At 39.7% G+C, this 21,954-nt stretch overlaps 1 protein-coding gene across 12 annotated transcripts in view; it reads right to left on the bottom strand.

Annotated features, from left to right (window-relative positions):
- Positions 1 to 21,954, bottom strand: part of LOC132851511 (uncharacterized) — a 224,438-nt gene that overhangs the window by 88,104 nt on the left and 114,380 nt on the right. For 11 of the 12 annotated variants that reach the window (XM_060878439.1, XM_060878444.1, XM_060878447.1 and 8 more), the window contains 9 exons: positions 12,848 to 13,021; positions 12,411 to 12,578; positions 9,686 to 9,859; positions 8,677 to 8,850; positions 1,961 to 2,125; positions 1,576 to 1,749; positions 789 to 962; positions 496 to 669; positions 229 to 402 (listed from right to left, as the gene is read on the bottom strand). In XM_060878439.1, the coding sequence (XP_060734422.1) occupies positions 229 to 402; positions 496 to 669; positions 789 to 962; positions 1,576 to 1,749; positions 1,961 to 2,125; positions 8,677 to 8,850; positions 9,686 to 9,859; positions 12,411 to 12,578; positions 12,848 to 13,021 (1,551 nt within the window). The remainder of the gene's footprint in view (positions 1 to 228; positions 403 to 495; positions 670 to 788; positions 963 to 1,575; positions 1,750 to 1,960; positions 2,126 to 8,676; positions 8,851 to 9,685; positions 9,860 to 12,410; positions 12,579 to 12,847; positions 13,022 to 21,954) is intronic. The other variant, XM_060878450.1, reaches the window with a different exon arrangement.

The raw sequence follows: 21,954 nt of genomic DNA, 5'->3' as shown, positions 1-21,954 counted from the left end.
CTTGGACATAGAAAATATGAATACAAAGAAATTTGACAGCAATTAACTAAAACAATTAAAGTCTGTACAACTTATGTACATTTTCAGTTACACACAAACCATTTAATTTAATTACACATTTCATTTTAATTCCACAGTCATTTAAACTAGTATATAAAAATACTTTGATGCTTCACTGTGGTTATTTATTAAATGTAGACTTAGTCATCATTTCAGCTTTTACTTCACCTCAGTATTGTGAGTGCAGACTGTGGATTCTTCAGTCCAGCAGAAAGCTGAGTGACTCCTGAATCCTGCAGACTGTTTTCACTCAGGTCCAGTTCTCTCAGATGGGAATATTCAGAACTGAGAACGTCAGCTAGAGCTGAACTGCTTCCATCAGTTATAGAACATGTGTTAAGCCTGATGATATCAGAGGAACAATAAACGTCCAAATTCAACCCAATAAGTGTCTGTATACCAAAATTCACCCACATTTTACATTTATTAACTTACCTCAGTGTCTCCAGTTTACAGTGTTGATGTTTCAGTCCAGCAGAAAGCTGAGTGACTCCTGAATCCTGCAGACTGTTGTCACTCAGGTCCAGTTCTCTCAGCTGGGAATATTCAGAACTGAGAACTTCAGCTAGAGCTGAACAACTTTCCTCCATTAAATCACATGTTTTTAACCTAAATATAAAGTCAGGAAGGGAGAAAAGATTTTAGTATTTAAGAACTTTAATCACCAACATTTACTGAGGTTTATTATCTGTCTTAGCTCTTCATCACTCTATGAGAAATGAACTTACCTCAGTATCTCCAGGTTACAATGTTGATGTTTCAGTCCAGCAGAAAGCTGAGTGACTCCTGAATCCTGCAGACTGTTTTCACTCAGGTCCAGTTCTCTCACACTACAGGACTGGAATTTCAGAGCGCTGGCTAAAGCTGAACAGCTCTCCACAGTCAGATTACATTTATTCAGCCTAAATATGAAACATCATGTTATCAGAGCTACAAACTCAGTCTTCATTCTGTAGACATGACAGAAAAGTCATTTTATTATCATGTGGACCAAAGTAAGTGTTCTGGGTTCATTTGGATCATTAGAGGTCATTAGTGGTTATTTATAACAGAATTAAAAAGAATTTCCTCTTTTAATTGACTTTATGTCTTAGTGATTAAATCCTATTTTAAGATTTAACTGAAAATGTTGATCATGTTGATATTTTTCTGTTTTTTTTGTTGTGTGTTTTTCCGTTTTTAATGACCTATTGGAAAGCACATTGGTCGAAGGAAGTTGTAAGTAATTGTGCTATATAAATAAATTGTTATTGTCATTGTCATCATTTCTACTTCTGTTTAATAACTTAACACTTTTCAGTGATGTAACAGGACCCAAGTGTCTCTATAAGACATATATATGAGGTTCCTCTGGAGAAAGACAGGATATATTCTGTTTTTTCATCAATTATAGAAAACTAAAATGTAATTAAAATACATTAGTGAATACTTGGTGTTTACATAATGGCAGGTCTCATTAAAAACATGTTATTAATAAAACTCAGCTGATAGAGAAACATATATAAGAAAACTTACTTAATTATCTGAAATTTACAGTGAGAGTCTTCCATCAGAGCAGAGAGCTGCTTCACTCCTGAGTCTCCTGGTTCATTCCTGCTCAGATCCAGCTCTTTTAGGAGTAAACAGTTTGTACCTATAGTGGAATTTAGCCAAGTACAGGCCTCCTGTGCAGCAGAGCTCTTCAACAACCTGCAGAAAGTCATTTTTATTTGGTGTTTACAGAATAATTACACCATATTAATGAGAACAGAATGGCTGCTTTTACTTATTTCATGATTTAAATAGTTGAATAAACTGTAAATTGCAGTCAATTATAAATGTAATCTCTTTTAGTTGTTAGGTTATATAATTTATTTAAATTGAATATTAAATTAATTGTATTAGTTTATAGAAGAATCACCTCAGTGACAGTTTACAGTCTGGATCCTGTAGTAAATCAGTGAGCAGCTTCACTCCTGATGCTCCAGGGTCGTTCCCTCTGAGATCCAGCTCTATCAGGTGAGATGATTTCAGAGCTTCAGACAGAACAGTGTATCCTTCCTCTGTTATACTGCAGTCTGAAAGTCTACACAAAATAAAGAATATAGAATAAAATGGGGGAAAATTACAGGAAGCAATTCTAGAATTAAGAAGCTCTTTGGCACACTGAGAAACAGGGCACTTCTAAATATAATATATTAACCAATTATATAATTATAATATTATATATAATATAATTAGGAGATATATTGTCACAGATTTGCCAGGTTCTCCCTTCACACAGCAAACCAGATGCTCATCTCCTGTGTTCTAATCACTGGCACATGTTGTTTACTGTACTGTAAGTTTTTAATGAACGACACGAGACATGTGCTTTTGAGCCGTGTGCTTTCTTTACTGACTTCCGCAACTGCAAGGCATAAGCAATCAACAGAACATCAGTCCGACACACAAGTCAACTTAATCGAATACAGAGTGTCGAACCAAATCCACCACATCCCCTTTCTTTTAGCCAAACTTAAAATATTTAACTTACACTTAAGGTGATCCAGTCAAATCTACTTGTGTGCATATTCAACTCTATCAGACAGAGACTTTAATTAAACACTTTAATTTAACTAACCAAAACACAATTGTAAACAATTGCTCACAAGTGTAAACATCAGTCCCTTCAAATTTCTTTGACAATATTTTGCTTAATCTGTTATAGAATACTGTTCACCTCTTTTTTTTATTTATTTTTTTTTTTGGGACACTTCCATATCACATGTCCATAACATAATCATTGTATCTTGTTGGGCGTATTACTTCCCTGCCACTTCTGGTGTGGCGAGTTGGATGTTCAGCCATTCTCACCGGAGAATTTTCAGGTGGAAAGTCATGTGGTCTGGGTGTCTGAGTGGACATGTCGTCCGAATGTTCATCAGGATCAACTCCTTTGCAGAGACTTGGATGTATCTTTCTCAAGTGGCGTCGATTCCTCCTGAAAGTCTTTCCAGCTGGCGTTTGCACTGTATAAGACCGGGGTTCATCTCTCTGGTGCACCACTACAGCAGGCTTCCATCCATGTCTGGTCTGCATGTGTACTGTGGATCCTGGAACAAGCTGAGGTAGTGTCTTAGCATGCGGGTTGTACTGATGCCGCATACGAGATGTGGCATCAGTCTGTGGGCTCAATGCATCAGTGGCCTCCAAGCCATGTACAACTTTCTCATCATAGATGTCTTCACCTTCTTCAGCCTCCCTTTTTACAGTTGCACGGGATAGCGTATCAGCAATATACATATGCTTGCCCGGTGTATATGCAATGTTCAATTCATACTTTTGTAGTTGTAAGAGCATTCGCTGCAAACGTGCTCGGGCCTTGCACAGCTGTTTCTGCATGATGTTCTCGAGGGGTTTATGATCTGACTGCACTGTCACTGGCTTGCCGTATATATACTGGTGGAACTTCCTCGCTGCGAAGAGTATGGCGAGTAACTCTTTCTCAATCTGAGCATATCTTTGCTCAGTATCAGTGAGTGCTCGTGATGCGTAACACACAGGGTGTCCCTCTTGCAGGAGGCAGGTTCCCAAGCCGTCTTTTGATGAGTCTGCTTGTATTGTTAGTGGCACTTTGTGGTTATAGAATCTAAGCACAGGTGATTTTGTGAGAGTGGTCTTTAAACTCTCTAAAGCAGCGCTATGATGGGGATTCCACTGCCATACCGCATCCTTTCCCAGCAATTGCCTTAGAGGCACCGTGAGTGAAGCTTCATTCGGAATGTACTGAGCTAAGTACTTAGTCATGCCGAGTAGACGTTGCAGGCCTTGTTTATCCTCTGGGGGTGGCATCCTATGGGGCTTTTGCATCGTGCGGTCGGAGGCCGTCCGGTGTGATTATGTGTCCCATGTACGTCACAGTGTTTACTTTGAACTGAATCTTATAGCCATTAAACCTCACGTTGGCCGCTTTTGCTCTTTCCATCACCTTATCAAGGATTTCATCATGCTCCTGCTCTGTTGAAGCAGCAATGATCATGTCATCAGCGATGATGTGTACTCCTTGAATGTCACCAAAAGTTTCGCAGTTTTTCTGTTGGAACACCTCACTTGCTGACTTGATGCCGAATGGGAGTCTAAGAAAGCAATATGTGCCCCATGGTGAGTTAAAAGTGCATAGTTTTGAGGATGGTTCATCCGTCTTTTTCATCAAGAATAGTGAAGATGGACTTTCCCGCCAGGTTACTGCACACATCATCAGGAGTGGGAATGGAATAGTGCTGGCGTTTTATTGCCTTGTTCAGGTCACGAGGATCCAAGCATACCCTCAGTGTACCATTCTTCTTTTCTGCTATGACGAGGCTGTTTACCCACTCTGTGGGTTCCGTCACAGGAGATATAACACCTCTGTGTACAAGATCCTGAAGTGTGTCTTTCAGCTTGTCTCGAACAGACAGTGGAATATTTCTGCATCCATGGATCACAGGTGTAACTGTTGGGTCAACATGTATATGATGTACTCCTGGGAACTCACCCAACCCCGAGAAGACTGATGGATGCATCTCGACTTCTTTGCAAGCTGCTCGATCATCTTCACAAGCTGCAGCTCCTCACATGCTGCTCTACCCAGAATCGGCATGTCAGATTGATCGGACACATAGAACTGTAATGTGGCTGTAGCTTTGTCTGTCTGGCATTTCAGTGACACAACACTCTTCGGGGTGGAGCGTGTTCCCCCGAATGCTACCAACACCGTTGATGTAGGCTGTAGAGTAACTGGGCCAGGGAACTTCTGGACAATGGATAGAGGTAGCACATTTGCCTCTGCACCTGTGTCTAGTTTGAATTTTATCTCCACTCTTCGGATGATGGCTGCTGCGTACCACGAACTATCTTTTATCTCTTCCAACTTGTGCACTTGAGCGCGTCTCAAAATGCCAACGTACATTGAATCTGTTTCATTATGCTATGCACTGTCTTTGTTCTGCTATCGTTGCGATTGACAGAGCAGCATACCTTGGAAAAGTGGTTGCTTTTGCTGCACTTATGACATACTGCTCCAAACGCTGGGGATTGGCGTGGCTCATGGCTCTTCCCACATCTGCGACAGTTTTGTGTTGCTGGTTTCTTACTTTTATTCCTTGCAGCTGGTTTTCTATGTTCTGCTGCTTTGTCTATGGCATTTATTTGAGAGTCTTGGACAGCAGTGGCATTTTGCATTGCCTGTACCTGTGTTGTAGCTAACTCGGTTGCCCTGCAGATTTCAATAGCTCTGTGTAAGGACAACTCATTTTCATGGAGCAATCTTTCTTTGAGATTAGGGTTTGTTATGCTAAACACAAGCTTGTCTCTAAGCATGTCGTTCTCACTTGCACCAAACTCACAATCTTTGCTTTTTTGTCTCAGCTCTGTGATGAATCTATCCACTGTAATGCCTTCCGTCATGGGATGAGACCAGAATTGATGCCTCTCAAACACGACGTTTTTTTGCGGACTACAGTAGCATCGGAATGCTGTGAGCACGTCTTCCATCGTCTCGTTCTCTTCATCAACGAGAGTGACGTTGAGTGTGTTATACACTTCTAGCGCCTCTTCTCCGATTGCGTGAAGAAGAATAGCAAGTTTGACTTTCTCTTCTTTAGCGCTCGCTCCCGTTGCCGTCATATACAGACGAAAATGCTGCTCCCATCTTCGCCAATTTTCCTCTAAATTGCCGGTTAACACTAGTGAAGAGGGCGGCTTAAACTGTTCCATACCCGTCTACCGTTAGCATGCAAAGTTTTTTTTTTTTGTTTTTTTTTTTTGCGTGCAAGACAGTGCACATAAATCAAAACAGTTCTTCCATAACTCTGTTATTTCACATTATTTCTGCACCCGTCATCTTCTGTCCATGACATACATTACTTATCTGCTAATTGTATTATAATACAATTAGGAGATAAGTAATGTTTTTATTTTGAGATCAGATTGTCAAATAAAGAATCTGGTGTAATGTACATTGATGAAACATTTGTAAAATGTAAACATTTGATTTTTTTCTGCCTACAGATAAATAATAATTACTACAAAATGACAGCAAAAGTAAACTTTATCAGGATAAATGACCCAAGGACTACAGCCGTGTCTTAAATTATTACATTTCTACATAAAGAACAGCAATACACATTAATAAACTAATTCAAACTAATCTTTGCCTTTAAAACATCATCAGTTCTTTAAAGTTCAATGTTAGACAGTTTTCTAGGACAATAAGTACGGTGGCCGGGAAGTGCAAAACAAATTAACAAAACCGAAAACACATTAACAAAACCGAAAACACATTAACAAAACCCAAACCAAATTAACAAAACCGAAAACACATTAACAAAACCCAAACCAAATTAACAAAACCGAAAACACATTAACAAAACCCAAACCAAATTAACAAAACCGAAAACACATTAACAAAACCCAAACCAAATTAACAAAACCGAAAACACATTAACAAAACCCAAACCAAATTAACAAAACCGAAAACACATTAACAAAACCCAAACCAAATTAACAAAACCCAAAACAAATTAACAAAACCCAAACCAAATTAACAAAACCCAAACCAAATTAACAAATCAGAAAACACATTAACAAATCCGAAAACACAACGACAAGTCAGACAACCCAGAAACGGTAGTGTATCGTTTTTGAATGGAAACTTACCGATCATTGGACAAGACACCTGTCACTCAAGATATACAGGTATGGAATCTTATGTGTAATGTGTAAAGTTCTCCGTTTAAATAAAGTTCTCCGTTCAAGAAAATAACAGAATTAATCCACAGTAATCCATTCCATCAATCCATTCCAACTTTTCCCTGTGGCAGACTGTTGAACTTCATGTATACTTTGAGTGACAGGTGTCTTGTCCAATCACAAACTATACCAACCGCTTCCGGGTTGTCTGAAATGTCGTTGTGTTTTCTGATTTGTTAATTTGTTTTCTGATTTGTTAATTTGTTTTCTGATTTGTTAATGTGTTTCATGCACCGGTTTAGACAACCCGGAAGCGGTAGGTATAGTTTGTGAATGGAAACTTACCGATCATTGGACAAGACGACTGTCATTAAAGATATAAAGGTGAATGAAAGGTGTCTCGTCCGATGATGGTAAGTTTCCATTCACAAATTATACCAACCTCTTCCGGGTTGTCTGACTTGTTAATGTGTTTTCGGTTTTGTTAATTTGGTTTGGGTTTTGTTAATTTGGTTTGGGTTTTGTTAATGTGTTTTCGGTTTTGTTAAATTGGTTTGGGTTTTGTTAATGTGTTTTCGGTTTTGTTAATTTGGTTTGGGTTTTGTTAATGTGTTTTCGGTTTTGTTAATTTGGTTTGGGTTTTGTTAATTTGGTTTGGGTTTTGTTAATTTGGTTTGGGTTTTGTTAATGTGTTTTCGGTTTTGTTAATTTGTTTTGCACTTCCCGGCCACCGTACAATAAGTGTCATGATTGAAGCACCTGCCTCTCCCTCCGATCATCACCAGAGGGAACCTTCCCCCGAGTATTAACAGTTTCCGGACTGCTAATAATCTCCCATAATCCTCTCACCGGGACTGATTACACTGCCAGCTGCTGCCAATCACCCACTTCCTATAAAGTTGCACTTGAACTTAACCTCAGTGCAAAGTCTCAATTTGCTACGGCTGTCAGTCTGAGCATTCTTTTTCCTGTGTTTTCCCGGTTTAGTACTTTGTTCCATTTTCCCTGTTTGTTGATTGTTTGCCGCCTGCCCTGACTTTCTGCCCGTATTCCGACTATGATTTCTGTCTCTCCTACATTTCTGTGTTGGCTGGTTTTGACCCTTTTCTGTTGTACTACGAGTTTGTTAATAAAGCTTGCAAATGGATCCTCAGCATCACGAACCATCATTACAATAAGCTGTAAATTTTACCCACATCTGAAAGAACCTGCCGCAGTTTTTGAGTTATTATAAATAGTGTTCTGAAATGTAATCATATTATCATCTGTACAAGTTATTCAACTGCCAATGTGTTCTGTCAGGTTTATCACTGTTTATATAATATTTCCACACCTGACAACCATTATGAATTTTGTATAAGAGCTCCTGAGAGGGTGTGTAAGACACACACACACACACACTTGTCTGTGTCTGTACAAAAAGTGAGTGGAATAAATGTCACCCACTCAGCTGTATTGTCTCCTGAATCATCGTGAATGGAAAATACCTTAAAATATGGAAATTATTCCGGAGTAGCAGAAAGTTCATAATGTGGGGTTTAACGATGTAGATTTCAGTGTTTCAAAGTGTACAGCTAGTAATAACATTTATTTCATTAAGGCAAATTTCCATTTTCCTGTCTTTTTTAAAAAATACAATTGAGCTTGATTAAAGCAATAATCTCAGTATTTAAAAATCAATTAGGAAAAATAAAGTAAAGAAGTATGAGACAGTCTAATTAACATCTGAGACAAAGTTAAAATATTTGGTTTCACTGGACTATAAAACAAGTTAAATCAGAATCAGGATCAAATTAAGAATCTAAATGATTTTAAGGTAGTAGATACTCTTGGTAAATATGTAAACAGTAAATAATATCACTTTTTTATTATTTATTATTAGCAGTAGGATTATAATATTGCTTAAATAGATAAATATGACAGAACCTTAATATTTTTAGATTACAGCTTTGTTTCTTCAGTCCTTCAGATAACTTCTCGATTCCTTCTTCCTGTAGTCTGTTGTTACTCAGGTCCAACTCACTTAGAAAGCAGGGTTGTGAGCTGAGAACTTCAGCCAGAGGTGTACAGCTTTCCATCGTCAGACCACATTCAGTAAGTCTAAAAATAAAAAGATCCATCACTTTTCCAATAAGTTCAAGCAAAATGCACAGATCATAAAAATTCAGGTAACAAAAGTGCAATGTTTTATTTTTTATAAATATCTCATATCTCTTTCTTAACTTATGTTTCTGTTGGTGTAAAAACCAAAAGTATGAATTGTGTTAACTAAATATTTATAAACTGTAAATATCCTTCATAATGTATTTACAATTCATGGGTCTTGTCCACTATATAACAACATCAGATCATTCTGTCATTCTGATTTTTCACACTTCTCTATCTCCCTTCACCTGATGGGATCATTCTACTCTTTTTGAGAAACTGAACATGCCCTCAAACTGAGGTGCTGATTTTTATTCCAGCTGTTTCACATTCAACAGCAAAATGTTGAAATGTTTTCTCAAGAGCAGAATTCAGATCATGTCATGAGTACAACATCACCTGAATATAGCACAGATGTTAGTTATACCTTCCTTACTGAACACCTTATTAAACTTGTCTGCACTAACAGGACAGTAAACAAGACATCTTCAACAGAGGTCTGACTTAAAGCCAAGAATATAGACACAAACCTCACTGCACTCAGACAGAGACAAGATCCCAGGAAGCAGTGACTCAGTAATGACCAGCCACAAAAAAAACAAGGTAAAGCACATAAATATACTGTATACCTTCAAATAAACCAGTATAAATGTGGATTAAAATACTTCTAATCCCCTCACAAAACAGTAGGTGTAAAGACATGATGCAGTGGTTTTTGTACAACTGTACAATATACAGTATTACTTAGTACATTTAAATAAATTGCAGTGTAATAATTTAATGTACATACGTAAGTTTCTCAGCTCTGCAGTGTGAATCCTTCAGTAGAACAGAGAGCTGCTTCACTCCTGAGTCTCCTTTTATTTTCCCACTCAGATCCAGTTCTCTCTGCAGTAAGGGGTTTGTACCCAGAACCTCAGTCAGAGAATCACAGACCTTCACTGCATCAGGACTTTTTAACAGCCTGGAAAAAAATGTTTACTCCAATCAATATCAACAGTATAATCTGAACTTTACCTCTCTATAGAATTCTTGAATAATTAAAGTCAGACATGTTTTATTTTTTTTTTATCTTTGAAAAGATCTTTTAAAAATATCAGGAAATCTAACTAAAATAATTACTAAATATTGTTTTTAATAAAAGAATACATGACGTAACAAAATATTAAGGACCTTAATAAAAAACAACATATTTTTGTTGTTTCTTTTTAACACATTTCAAATCAAATCAAATTTTATTTGTCACATACACACACATACAGAGTATCGACATGCAGTGAAATCTGTCCGGTATTCAAGCATAAAAATGAATGGAATTAAGGATAAAAGTAAAACCAAAAGGAGGTAGATAAATAAAAAGTATAAACTATATAAAACTATATAAAATATGAAAATATATGTGAAAAATATATTTTTCACATATATTTAAAATACATATATAAAATACATGTGCAGTATAGTGTGTATAAAGTGGCACTGTGCTGTGCAAGTCCAGAGTTAAAGTGAATTAGTGTAAAAAAAGGTTGTGCAGATGGAGGGTGAGGTCCAGTACTAGATCCTGGGGCTTTCCTGGTTTAAACTCCTCATGGCCTGCGGGAAGAAGCTTCTCCTCATTCTCTCTGTTTGCTTTCAAAAAGCAGAAGCGTTTCCCTGAACGCAACAAAGAAAAGAGTCCATTGTTGGGATGGCTGAGGTCCTTTACAATCTTCCTGGCCCTGGTCCGGCACCGTGTGCTGTAAATGTCCTGCAGGTCAGGGAGCTCGGTGTGGATGGTACGTTCAGCTGACCGCACCACCCTCTGGAGGGCTCGCCTGTTCTGCATGGTGCTGTTCCCAAACCTGGAAGTTATGCTACCCATCAGGATGCTCTCAATGGTGCAGGTGTAGAAAGTCTTTAGCACCTGAGAGGGTAGTTTATAGTCCCTTAAGCATCTCAGATGGTACAGACGCTGCTGGGCCTTCTTCTTCACCAGGGTGTTGATGTGACAGGACCAAGACAGGTCCTGTGTGATGTGAACACCAAGGTAACTGTCCACTCTCTCCACTGGGGTCTCGTTGATGTTTAGTGGTTGGTATGACCGCTCCTGCTTTATGCTGAAGTCCACTATGAACTCCTTAGTCTTTCTGACGTTCAGGAGAAGATTGTTCTCCTGGCACCTTCTCTCCAGGTCTTTAGTCTCCTGTAGGTAGGCCGTCTCGTCGTTGTTGGAGATCAGGCCCACCACAACAGTGTCGTCAGCAAACTTGATGATGGTGGTGGAGTTGGAAGTGGCCACACAGTAATATGCCATTTTTAGGGTCATGATTGAGGACAATGCCCCATCCAGAAACAAGCTGTTTCGTGTTGAAGTTTTGTTCAAAGTGACCATCAAAAATACCCTCTCGGCATCAGCATTAGAATGTAGAAGCATTAAAAACAAGGCTGTGATCATTAATGAAGCACTTCATCACTACTGAGGTAAGGGCTACAGGGCAGTAATCTTTGAGGCAGGCGGGCTGGGGTTTCTTCGGGACAGGAACAATGGTGGACTGTTTGAAGCATGAGAGGACAACAGACTGTTCCAGTGCGAGGTTGAATGTCTCAGTGAACCTCGGTGCTAGCTGGTCAGCGCAGGCTTTCTGAACCTGACCTGTGATGCCGTCTGGTCCTGCTGCCTTCCTGGTGTTCACTCTCCTGAATGCCCTCCTCGTGTCATGCTCCGAGATGGTGAACATGTTTACCTCTCCAGCTCTCTCAGCGTGCATGCTGTTTGTGCCCTAGCGCTGCTAACGTGGGTAGCTGCAGTCTCGAAGTGAGCGTAAAAGATGTTTAACTCGTCTGCCAGAGAAGCGTCCGCATTCCCCATTCTAGAAGCTGGTGTTGTTCCTATAGACTGTGATGTTCCTTAGTCCCTGCCACAGGCTCCTAGAGCCACCATGCTGAAACTGTGACTCTAGTTTCCTCCCGTAGCACCGCTTTGCTTCCTTCACCGCTCTGCGCACACTGTAGCCTTGTACTTGTCCATGTCCCCAGTGGCGAGCCCCGTGTTGTAGGCAGCAGAGCGGGATCTCAGAGCATCGCGGATGGTTTTATCCACCCACAGCTTCTGTTTGGAAAACAATCTGATGGTGGTTTTCTGCACTGTATCATCTGCTAGGTTCCCAATTAATCCCATAACTGCTTCCATAAACATGTTGACGTCATCAGAGTTGCGCCTAAACATGTCCTAGTCTACGTCATCTAAGGAGTCCTGCAGAACGGCCACCGATTGGTCAGTCCAGCGCGCAACCTCCCTCTGAACTGGAGCTTTCTGTTTCAGCCTTTGTTTGTATATAGGCATTAGGAAGGCATGGTCCGATTTCACGTCCAAACGGTGGACGTGATTGTGCCTTCTAGCTGTTTTTTTATGGTGTGTAGCAGTGATCCAGTGTCCTTTTGCCCCTGGTGGGGCAGGTGATGTGCTGCTGAAATTTTGGTAGTGTGCGATTGAGTTTAGAACTGTTAAATAACATTTCTGTAATTTATAAATTTCTCACCTCAGTGTGTTCAGTTTACAGTCTGGATCCTGTAGTAAATCAGTGAGCAGCTTCACTCCTGATGCTCCAGGGTCGTTCCCTCTGAGATCCAGCTCTATCAGGTGAGATGATTTCAGAGCTTCAGACAGAACAGTGTATCCTTCCTCTCTGATATTATTGTCCATTAACCTGAAAAAAACAAAATTAATTAGAATTTTATTTCAGAATATTACAAATATTGTACAAAATAAATACCTTCAGTTTTAGACATTAAGATGTGTGACACTGTACACAAATCTATTTTTATTGACGTGGCTTTCTGAACCTGACCTGTGATTTATTAACTCTAGAGTGTCACAGAATGAAGCCTGTATAAATGACTTTAATTAATAAAGTGATATTACAATAATTCACTGCTTTAATGAGAACTACTTCAAAAAGAAATTAGAGTGACCTACCTGAGTTTTTCTAGGATGCAGTGTGGATTCTGTAGTAGATTAGAGATCTGCTTTATTCCACTGTCTCCTACTTTATTCCCGTTCAGATCCAGCTCTAAGAGATGTGAGGGATTTTCTCCCAGAGCTGTAGCCAAAGCAGCACAGCCTTCATCTGTTACACTGCAGTTACACAGTCTGCAGAGGGACAGAAGGAGCACAGTGAACACAACTCATCTTCTAGATACACTAGGTACACAGTTTCTGAAGGAACCCAGCAGGTAGTGTAATAGAAAATGTTGTGAATAACAAAAATGGGCATTAAACATTCTGTACCAAAACACTCACACACTGAACTGTTTCCAGTTGCACACTAGGCTGAAGAGACAAGAACATTGCAGGCTGCAGGTGTGTGGAAATAACAGAGACTAACGGAGTGACCATTGCACTGCTTGTGCAAAGACATGTATAAATGTATAAATGGAGAACTGCCTTACATCCAAGTAACTCACTCTGTTCAGACTTAGGTTGGGACAGACTGACTTCACACTTGCAAGTGTATTGAATAAAGAAGTTTGATATTCCACAGGACTCTGCTGTGTTCTTCTCTGCAACTTCACCTGCAACTTCAAAGTTCACTTGAACTATTATCTTTGATTAATAGAATAGAATTTCCTCCACATTTTCTGGGGGCTCATCCGGGATAGTTCGTTCGTCCACAGGACCACCTGAGAGGTGACGGGCTGCTGCAGAAGTCACGTCAAGTTGTTATCAACCTCCTGTCTGACCCAAAGGACAGTGGGACTCAGTGTGGGACTGGGACGACACTACTATCCTATAGGGAAAAAGAACCTTGCAGAGAGAAAGAACGAGCAGACTCCAGGCATCCAAATGATGAATGAGGTAACTACAGTTTTTTGGTGCACATAATGAAAGGGAAACTGCTCACGTGCTGACGAGCCGTGAGAACATAGTGAAAGGGAAACTGGGTTTCCGCTCATGTGCTGATGGGTCACGAGAGCATATTATTGTTAATCATGGGGTCCTGTTGTACTATGAGTGCGTATTGTTGCAATAAGGAACAGAAGGATGAGGAAAATATTTTGCAGAGTCTGGGACTCAGCTAATATGATAAGGGATGTCTGAGAGAGATGTATAGGCTTATGAAATCAAAGTCTGAAAACGGAGAATTTAGGGCTATGGATGGCTAGTACACACGGCACCCCTGATGTAACAATATACTTAGAGAGGAAAAGTTTGACAATTTTTAAGGGCCTGTAAACATCCTAATGTTCAATTTAAGATAACTAGAAAAAGGTAGTGATAGTGAAAGGCATTGAGAGAAAAATTAAGAGAAAAATTGCAAGAGCATGAGGCTTCAAAGACAAAGAGACAAGAATTAAAAGAGCATGCAAATCACACACAAACTTATTCACAATCTTTTTCTCTTCAGTGTTATATATAAATCTTTTGTAGACCCAGACCTGGATGGCTGCCCTCTCAGACTGCCACCTTAGGCACCCCCGCAGACAAACAATAACCAAACACCAGCTGTTATACTGCTTCCTATTGCTACTACTTATACATCCAACCAACGAACAGTTTACTTTCCAGCAGGATGTTACACACACAGATGTGCACAAAGGAATGCAGCTCTCAGAGGTGTGCGACAAGATGATCCTCTTTCCAACACACTCAGGGAACATGATCTTTTTACTTTCCGGTAAAAATGGACATGACAAAAATCTCCATGTGTAGACAAGAGGATGATGAAACAGTCTCCAGATATATTGCACAATTGATAGATGTACATGATGCACACAGTGGCCTTGAATGCCCTGATAACATGGCTGAAGCTGCAGACCTCACACCATATGAGGCACATCTGAGAAACAGTTTCATAAATGGATTAAGAGAGGACATTGCAAAAAACATCAAGTAAACTTGGATCACCTGGGACACTGAAAAACTGTCTACGATTGAACAGCATTTCCATACAAGCAGAAAAGCTTCTAAAGGCCGAGAGACAAAAAGAAAAAGACGAAAGGTTAAAAATTAAATACAGTCTCAACATGGTTCAGTTGTATGAGGTCCGAGGAGATTCCATCAGAGGAAGAGGACGTGGATTTCAGAATAGATGTTTTATATATGGAAGTTCAGATCACTGGGCACGGTATTGTCCTAAGAAATATCGAAGGAAAATCAAGAGGCCTGAGGTTTGGACGGGTCTGGGACGGGTGAGCACCCAGGGATGGGTAAGGCTAACACTTTTATGTAATGCAAGGAAGAAAAGTTTAAGCTAACTGTCCTATTTCCACCTGTTACTAATTCAGTGTCTAGCAAAGAATCAGAGTTTTTTATTATATCTGTGAATGAAAGTTATGCTAAATACAATGAGCCCAGGTTTAAAGAAATGCCTGTGATTACATTACTAGTCGAACAAATACCGATACAGTTTTTAGTTGACTCAGGAGCAGAGAACTCTGTGATATGATTGTTTGAATTATCTGGTTCACCTGAAATGAGCAATCACTCCCTGTTTACTAAGTGAGCATCAGGAATGTCAGTCATTGAGACATTCTCAGTGCCCTTAAGGTGCAAAACCATAACTACACAGAAGCAATTTGGATTTTTCTTTTTGATTTCTGAGTATTGCCCAATAAATCTGTTGGGTCAAGTTTTGATGTGCAAATTAAATTTATATGTAATCAGCACATCACTAGGCCTTAAGATAGAAATGGGAGATGACTCCTGCTTTGAAAAACGGTATCCCAGATCTCTGCTCTATGATACAAACGGAAACTGTGTGATTTTTCTTTTACTGATGACACACACACTCTTGTGGAAAGAAAAAAAATTCTCACCTCTTCTTCTCACACAGACTACATAAAAAACTTTACATTGCACTGCACACATACACAGATGTGAATCGGATAAGAGCTATGAGAAAGAGTGGTAGAGAAAATTAGATAAGCCAGATGTACTAATGTTGAAAAGTTTGAATGGAATGAGCACAGATGTGCGGTAGTGGTAGACTTATCTCGACTTATTTCAAATCGAGCTGGTTATCCACACCCATTCCAAATGAATCACGCATCTCCACATCTCTCTTTAGTCAAATCTGCCAATGATGAGTGGAAAAACTTGGGAATATGGATGTTACAGGTTGCTCAGACTCATTATTGGAAGCAAACCGAGCAGCCAGCTGTCTTTTACAGCTCTAAATTGAATTTACATAGTACACCACTAAATTGGATAGTTGGGGCAAAAAGAGATGTAAAGATGACTTATCAGATCTTAACCCATTGTGTAAAATTGAAGATTACAAAAGGTGCCCAAAGAATTGTGTAAAATATGATGTAGTTAAAACCAGAAGCTAAAGCATGTATAACACCGGAGTTATTGTACCATGTGAGACGTCTCCTGTGTGAACCCTATTATTTCCAGTAAAGAAAATAAGCCTATCAAATTTGAAATTTGTTCAACAAGAAGTGAATTTCCTAGGACATTTAATTTCTTCAGAAGGTAAACAACTCGAGTCAAGTAGAATAGAGGCAATTCAGAAAATTCCAAAACCGGTAACAAAAAAAAAAACACAGTTAAAATATTTTTTAGGCATGTGTTTACAGTATTTTGTAGGATATTTATACCCAATTATGCTGTTTTAGAGGCACCACTAAGCGCAATTGCTCATGGACAAGGCCTACAAGCACACAGCAAAGTGACGTGGACTGAGAATGCAAAAGCTGCATTTGAACGACTTAAACAGATATTACAGACGACACTGGGCATCCCTGACCCTAAGACTACTTGCACAAACAGTTGATGAAAAAGGGGGATGCATGACATTAGTTTGCTCCAAGGGCATGGGGGCAAACTCAGACCAGTGACAGCAGGTCTGCTCATGTGTCTCAGAGCAGTAGGCTACAGCGAATTAACTCGGTACCACATGCAGTGTCACAACTGTTTTTATAACAAAAAATAGCACATATTACGGTTGCACAATGGTTAAGATATAACACTGTGCTTTTAGAAATGCCAAATGTTACTGTTAAACTATGTACAATTCTTAACCTTGCCACACTTCTTCCCACAGAGCAATAATGGTGATGATTGTGCCTTATAATGGTGTGAGTGTGATTAATGAAGTTTGTTGCTCAAGGACTGATTTACAGGAGACACCGCTGCCCAACCCTGATCTGGAATTATTTGTGGAAGGATCAGCATCCAGGAACTCAGAAACAGGTCAAAACTGTGTGGTTTGCAGTAGTTACCCAGAACGAAATTTTACTTTCAGGTAAACTCCCATCTCATTACTCAGAAGGGGCAGCAGAACTTACTGCCCTTATAGAAGCCTGCAAATTGGCAGAGGGTAAGACTGTGACTGTGTATACTGATAGCAGGTACGCCTTTGGCGTTACACATGATTCTGGCACACTGTGGAAACATAGGGGGTTTTTAACTTCCTCGGGCAAACCCAACACACACCATGGCCTGATAGCTGACCTCTTGGATGCAATCCTACTTTCAAAAGCAATTGCAGTATGTAACCGTTTAAATAACGATCCTATTTCCATAGGTAATGGAAAAGCTGATGCAGTGGCAAAGGCAGCAGCAAAGCTACCTGAGCAGAAACAAAACATAAGCATCATGATTAAACGGTTTTCTTCTATCCTAAATCTTACTGAATTACAGGGTATGAGTGATCATGAGGAGAAACAACGCTTTTTTTTATGCTAAGTTGACACATGGTAAAGACCATGTGTCAAAAGGGGGGATGTGGTATAGTGAAATAATAAAGACCTGGTACACTAAGGGATTCCAAAATTACTAAAAACATTTTTTGGATCGATATTTAATCTGTAAGAAACACAATGCGGGAAGGGGACTGGAGGACACAATGCGGGAAGGGGACTTTATAATGCTTTTATACTATATAATTGTTACTAAAACTTAATTTACTAATAACACTAACATTAATACGAATTAAAACAATGGGAAAACGCCTCAGACCTGGATGAGAATGAGCAAACTTCTTTATTGTGGTCACTCAGCTAACAATTCTCTAAGAGAAATTGCCAGTTTGAAAGTAACAAAAGAAATCCCAAAAACCCAAAAGAAAAAGCATCTTCATGAAGAGCATTGGCATGCAAAAAACAAAAACCCTCCGGACGGACCTGCAGAGTTACAGGATTTTTTACGCATACACATTTGGCCCCAAAAATTCTCCTCTATATATACGTTTCCACGCGCCTCCTTATCGGTCCCCCCCCTCACAGACCGGTTTTCATATCACCTTTTCATTATGTCATCTTATTTACCGGAATCATCTCATATGTTTTTGTAACGTCCTGTTCCTTGCAGTCCCCTTGTTTTTCCTTCACCTTTTGCCCATATGCCCATTTATGGATTTTCCTCCCCTTAGTTCCCCGGGACCCAGGCCCGGGAGCCCAGGCCTGTGACCCTGGGTCTTCTTCATTCGCCATAACAATTATGCCTAAACAACAATTTTTGTTATTAAAAAGTGTGCTCAAAAAAGAGCTTCACTCCCTGGTCAAAGTTACATTTGCCTCTCAGTTTTTCCCGTGCCAGACGTCCGGAAGATTTAATCCTTCATTCAACTACAATGGGTAAGTTTCTCCTTTGCTATTTTCTACTATACATAATCTTTAATAATTATAAGTCACTCTATGAGTCTGATTTATGTCAAAAGTTATTATGTTAAAAGAAAGCTCTTATCTAAATTATTTCTCATACAAGAAAGCTCTTATCTATTTGTCATCTTATATTGTTACTATTGCTAAACTCCTGCTAAACTCTTACTGCTATACTGTTGTCATTATTATTAAGCTATTGCTACTATAATGTTACTTGTGTACAAAAACAATGGAGTTCTTTGCTGACTCCTCTAATCTGTTAACTGCTTGAATTTAGATATGATCTCATACTATGATCTCATGCTATGATCTCAGCCTGTCCTTGGTCAGGCTGGGCTTGTTTACACTTATCTCAAGCTCCCGTTCCTCTATCTCCTCTAACTCCTCTTATCTCCCTTCAGACCCTTCGCATCAGCCAGCTAGTCGCCCTATCAGGTCCACACCTCACCATCCTCGTCCGTCTCCCTACCCAAGGCCAATGGCCGCTGATGTCATGGAAAGCTATCGCCGCTTCCAGCTACTTCATATTACCCATGAGCCCGTTACGTGTCTGGAACAGCTCTGTTCTCCTGACCTCCCCGAGCATCCTCATCTGCTGTTCCATATTGTGAGAGGGCCTCTTACTAGCACGTCCTCGACTCAAACCCCTCTGCCTAACCTCGTGGATCAGAGAACCCAAACTGATGGCTGTCCTCATGTTGAGCTTTGCAACCCTGAGCTCGGGACTCCCGCTTCTCCTCCTCCTCCTCCAGTGCCTCATGCCTATATCCGTCCTCTCAGTCCTGCCTTGGCATCTCCTCCCTCTGATTCCGGCCCTGGAACCCCAGATTACATTCCTTCTTCGCCCTCCGATTACTGAGAATGTTTATAATAACCAATAAACCTATAACCATTCCCTCTGACTCCAATGTGGTTCTTATATATATATATATATATATATCTCATATATATATATTATCTTCAATTAATCATTACACCACGTCTTAATAATAATAATTATATATATATGTAATAATAATAATTATAATAATATTATAATGTAATGTGTATTCTCCTAAGGTCCAAGGATTTTTCACAACAAGCATCCAGGCATCCCATTCCAGCCACAAGCACCTGTCCAATACCTACAGGATTTTATTGACCTTACCTCAATAAAATTTAAAATAAAATTTTTTATTGACCTTAACACCTCTAGGTCCCGCCAACAGTACTGCATTGACAATGATGTGTGATGATGCTATGATTAAATTCTGTGAAAAGCTATGCCATGCTCTCGCTGTTGTTTCTAAGCAGGTTGTCAAGGAACAGGAAAAAGGCAAGTTTAAGAGGAAGCTGAAACCTGGTTAGTGGATTCTGGTCAAGGACTTCCGGAGGAAAAACTGGTCATCCCTGAGGTGGAGAGGACCGTTCCAAGTCCTACTGGTCACACCGACAGCGTGTAAGGTTGATGGACGAGAGTCCTGGATCCATCAAAGCCACACACGGAAGGTTCCGACACCACCGACGGACACTCGTGACGTGCACTAGATTACTGAGACACCCAATAGTCTGCTGGGCGGGCCAGGTGTGTAATTGAATATGGAAACGTATTTGCCCTGAAGCGCCAGCACGTAGACCCAAGAAGTTGGGTTAATCTCAGTGACTAGGGGTACGGGAAAAGAGTGTGCCGGGTGCCATGAAAATGAGAGTCTTCTTGAAAATGAGGGAAAATGAGAGTCTTCTTGATCCTGTCAGTGCTGCTGTTCATCTGGAGCGACCCAGCTTCGTCTCATCCACATGCCAACAAATACTGGAAATTCGCCAACTGGACAGCCAGGCAACATACTAATGAGTTATGTTACGTGTGTAAGGTGTTCCCAACGTCTACTACAACAACCACCCTGACACCGCTAAATGATACTTTTGACAACACCCTTATGGCTATGGCCCAGGTCTGCATCTCATTAACGTGCATATCAGGCAACGCAACAGAGAAGGAGAGCGGACATCAACATAGATGATACCTGAACAGAACTGGAACCAGATGGTGTGAGAACAACACAGACAAGCCCACATGTATAAACACACTAAGAACAGCATTGAAGATGGACATAAGTGTGGAATCAACTAGATTTTGTCATCACTGTTTTAGCTAATGCTTGCTTAAGAAGCCCTATTTAAACCACATTTTAGCACAAGCATGCATGATTAAGTCTAATATATGTGTATTATACAGATCAGTAATTGCAGTAATGTTTTTTCCTTGGCAATTTTTATGTCCATTTTTGTGATTCAAAAGGGTGGAAATGTAATAGAAAATGTTGTGAATAACAAAAATGGACATTAAACATTCTGTACCAATAAGCACACACACCAAAAACTAGGAACAGCAAAATAGTAACAAAGGGGAACTGAACTGTTTCCAGTTGCACACTAGGCTGAAGAGACAAGAACATTGCAGGCTGCAGGTGTGTGGAAATAACGGAGACTAACAGAGTGACCATTGTACTGCTTGTGCAAAGACAAGATTAGAGGAAGTCATGCACAGTTGAAGACACACACACATAGCTCCATGTATAAATGGAGAATTGCCTTACATCCAAGCAACTCACTCTGTTCAGACTTAGGTTGGGACAGACTGACTTCACACTTGCAAGTGTATTGAATAAAGAAGTTTGATATTCCACAGGACTCTGCTGTGTTCTTCTCTGCAACTTAGGGAAAAGTTCACTTGAACTATTATCATTTATTAATAGAATAGAATTTCCTCCACAGTAGGTTGTTTCAAGCATCTTGTAAAACTAACCACAGATCTTCTGTGGATGTAGACTGAACCCAAACCCTTCTGTATCTTCATGTAATCCCAGACAGACTGACGCTGCTGGACATCTTCTGAAGAAGAGAAGTAAGCATGACGTGTCTTTCCTACAGTATGCTGCATTAAGTTTCCTCGGTCGTCCACTGAGTCTACAGTCCTCAACATTGTTTCTTTGTGCCTCTTCAGAGTAGCTTGAACAGCACATGTTAAAACTCCAGTCTATTTAAAATCTGTACCTGGGAGCGTTCTTGCTGATGCTGTAAAACTACACTGTGTCTTGTCATGGTGAATGACCTGTGACATGAAACTGTCTTCCACATCATCACCTTAGTAAGAGAGTTTGTTTGTTCCTCACCCAGTTTAATTAAGCTCCTATACAGTTCTTTCTGTTTCACTTAATGACTGTGTTTCAACCTACATATTAAACTGATGATCATTAGCACTTCTTGATATAATTGGTTAATCACACACCTGACTCTGATGATAAAAATAAACAATTAAAATAAATATATTTGATTGTAAAGCATTCTTTACAGCATTTCTTTACACCTGCTTAAATGTTTTGCAGAGTACTATACCTTTTTATTGCTCATAAATCTAACTTTCTACTTTTTTAATCAAACCAATTTGTGTAATTATACTGTGTTCTAATTTATTCAGCAAGTAATTAATGCAAT

Source organism: Tachysurus vachellii, chromosome 9 (genome assembly GCF_030014155.1).
Source record: "Tachysurus vachellii isolate PV-2020 chromosome 9, HZAU_Pvac_v1, whole genome shotgun sequence".
Classification (NCBI taxonomy): Eukaryota; Metazoa; Chordata; class Actinopteri; order Siluriformes; family Bagridae; genus Tachysurus; species Tachysurus vachellii.
Note: the sequence above shows the minus strand (reverse complement) of the source record. Positions and strands in the feature narration are given on the sequence as shown.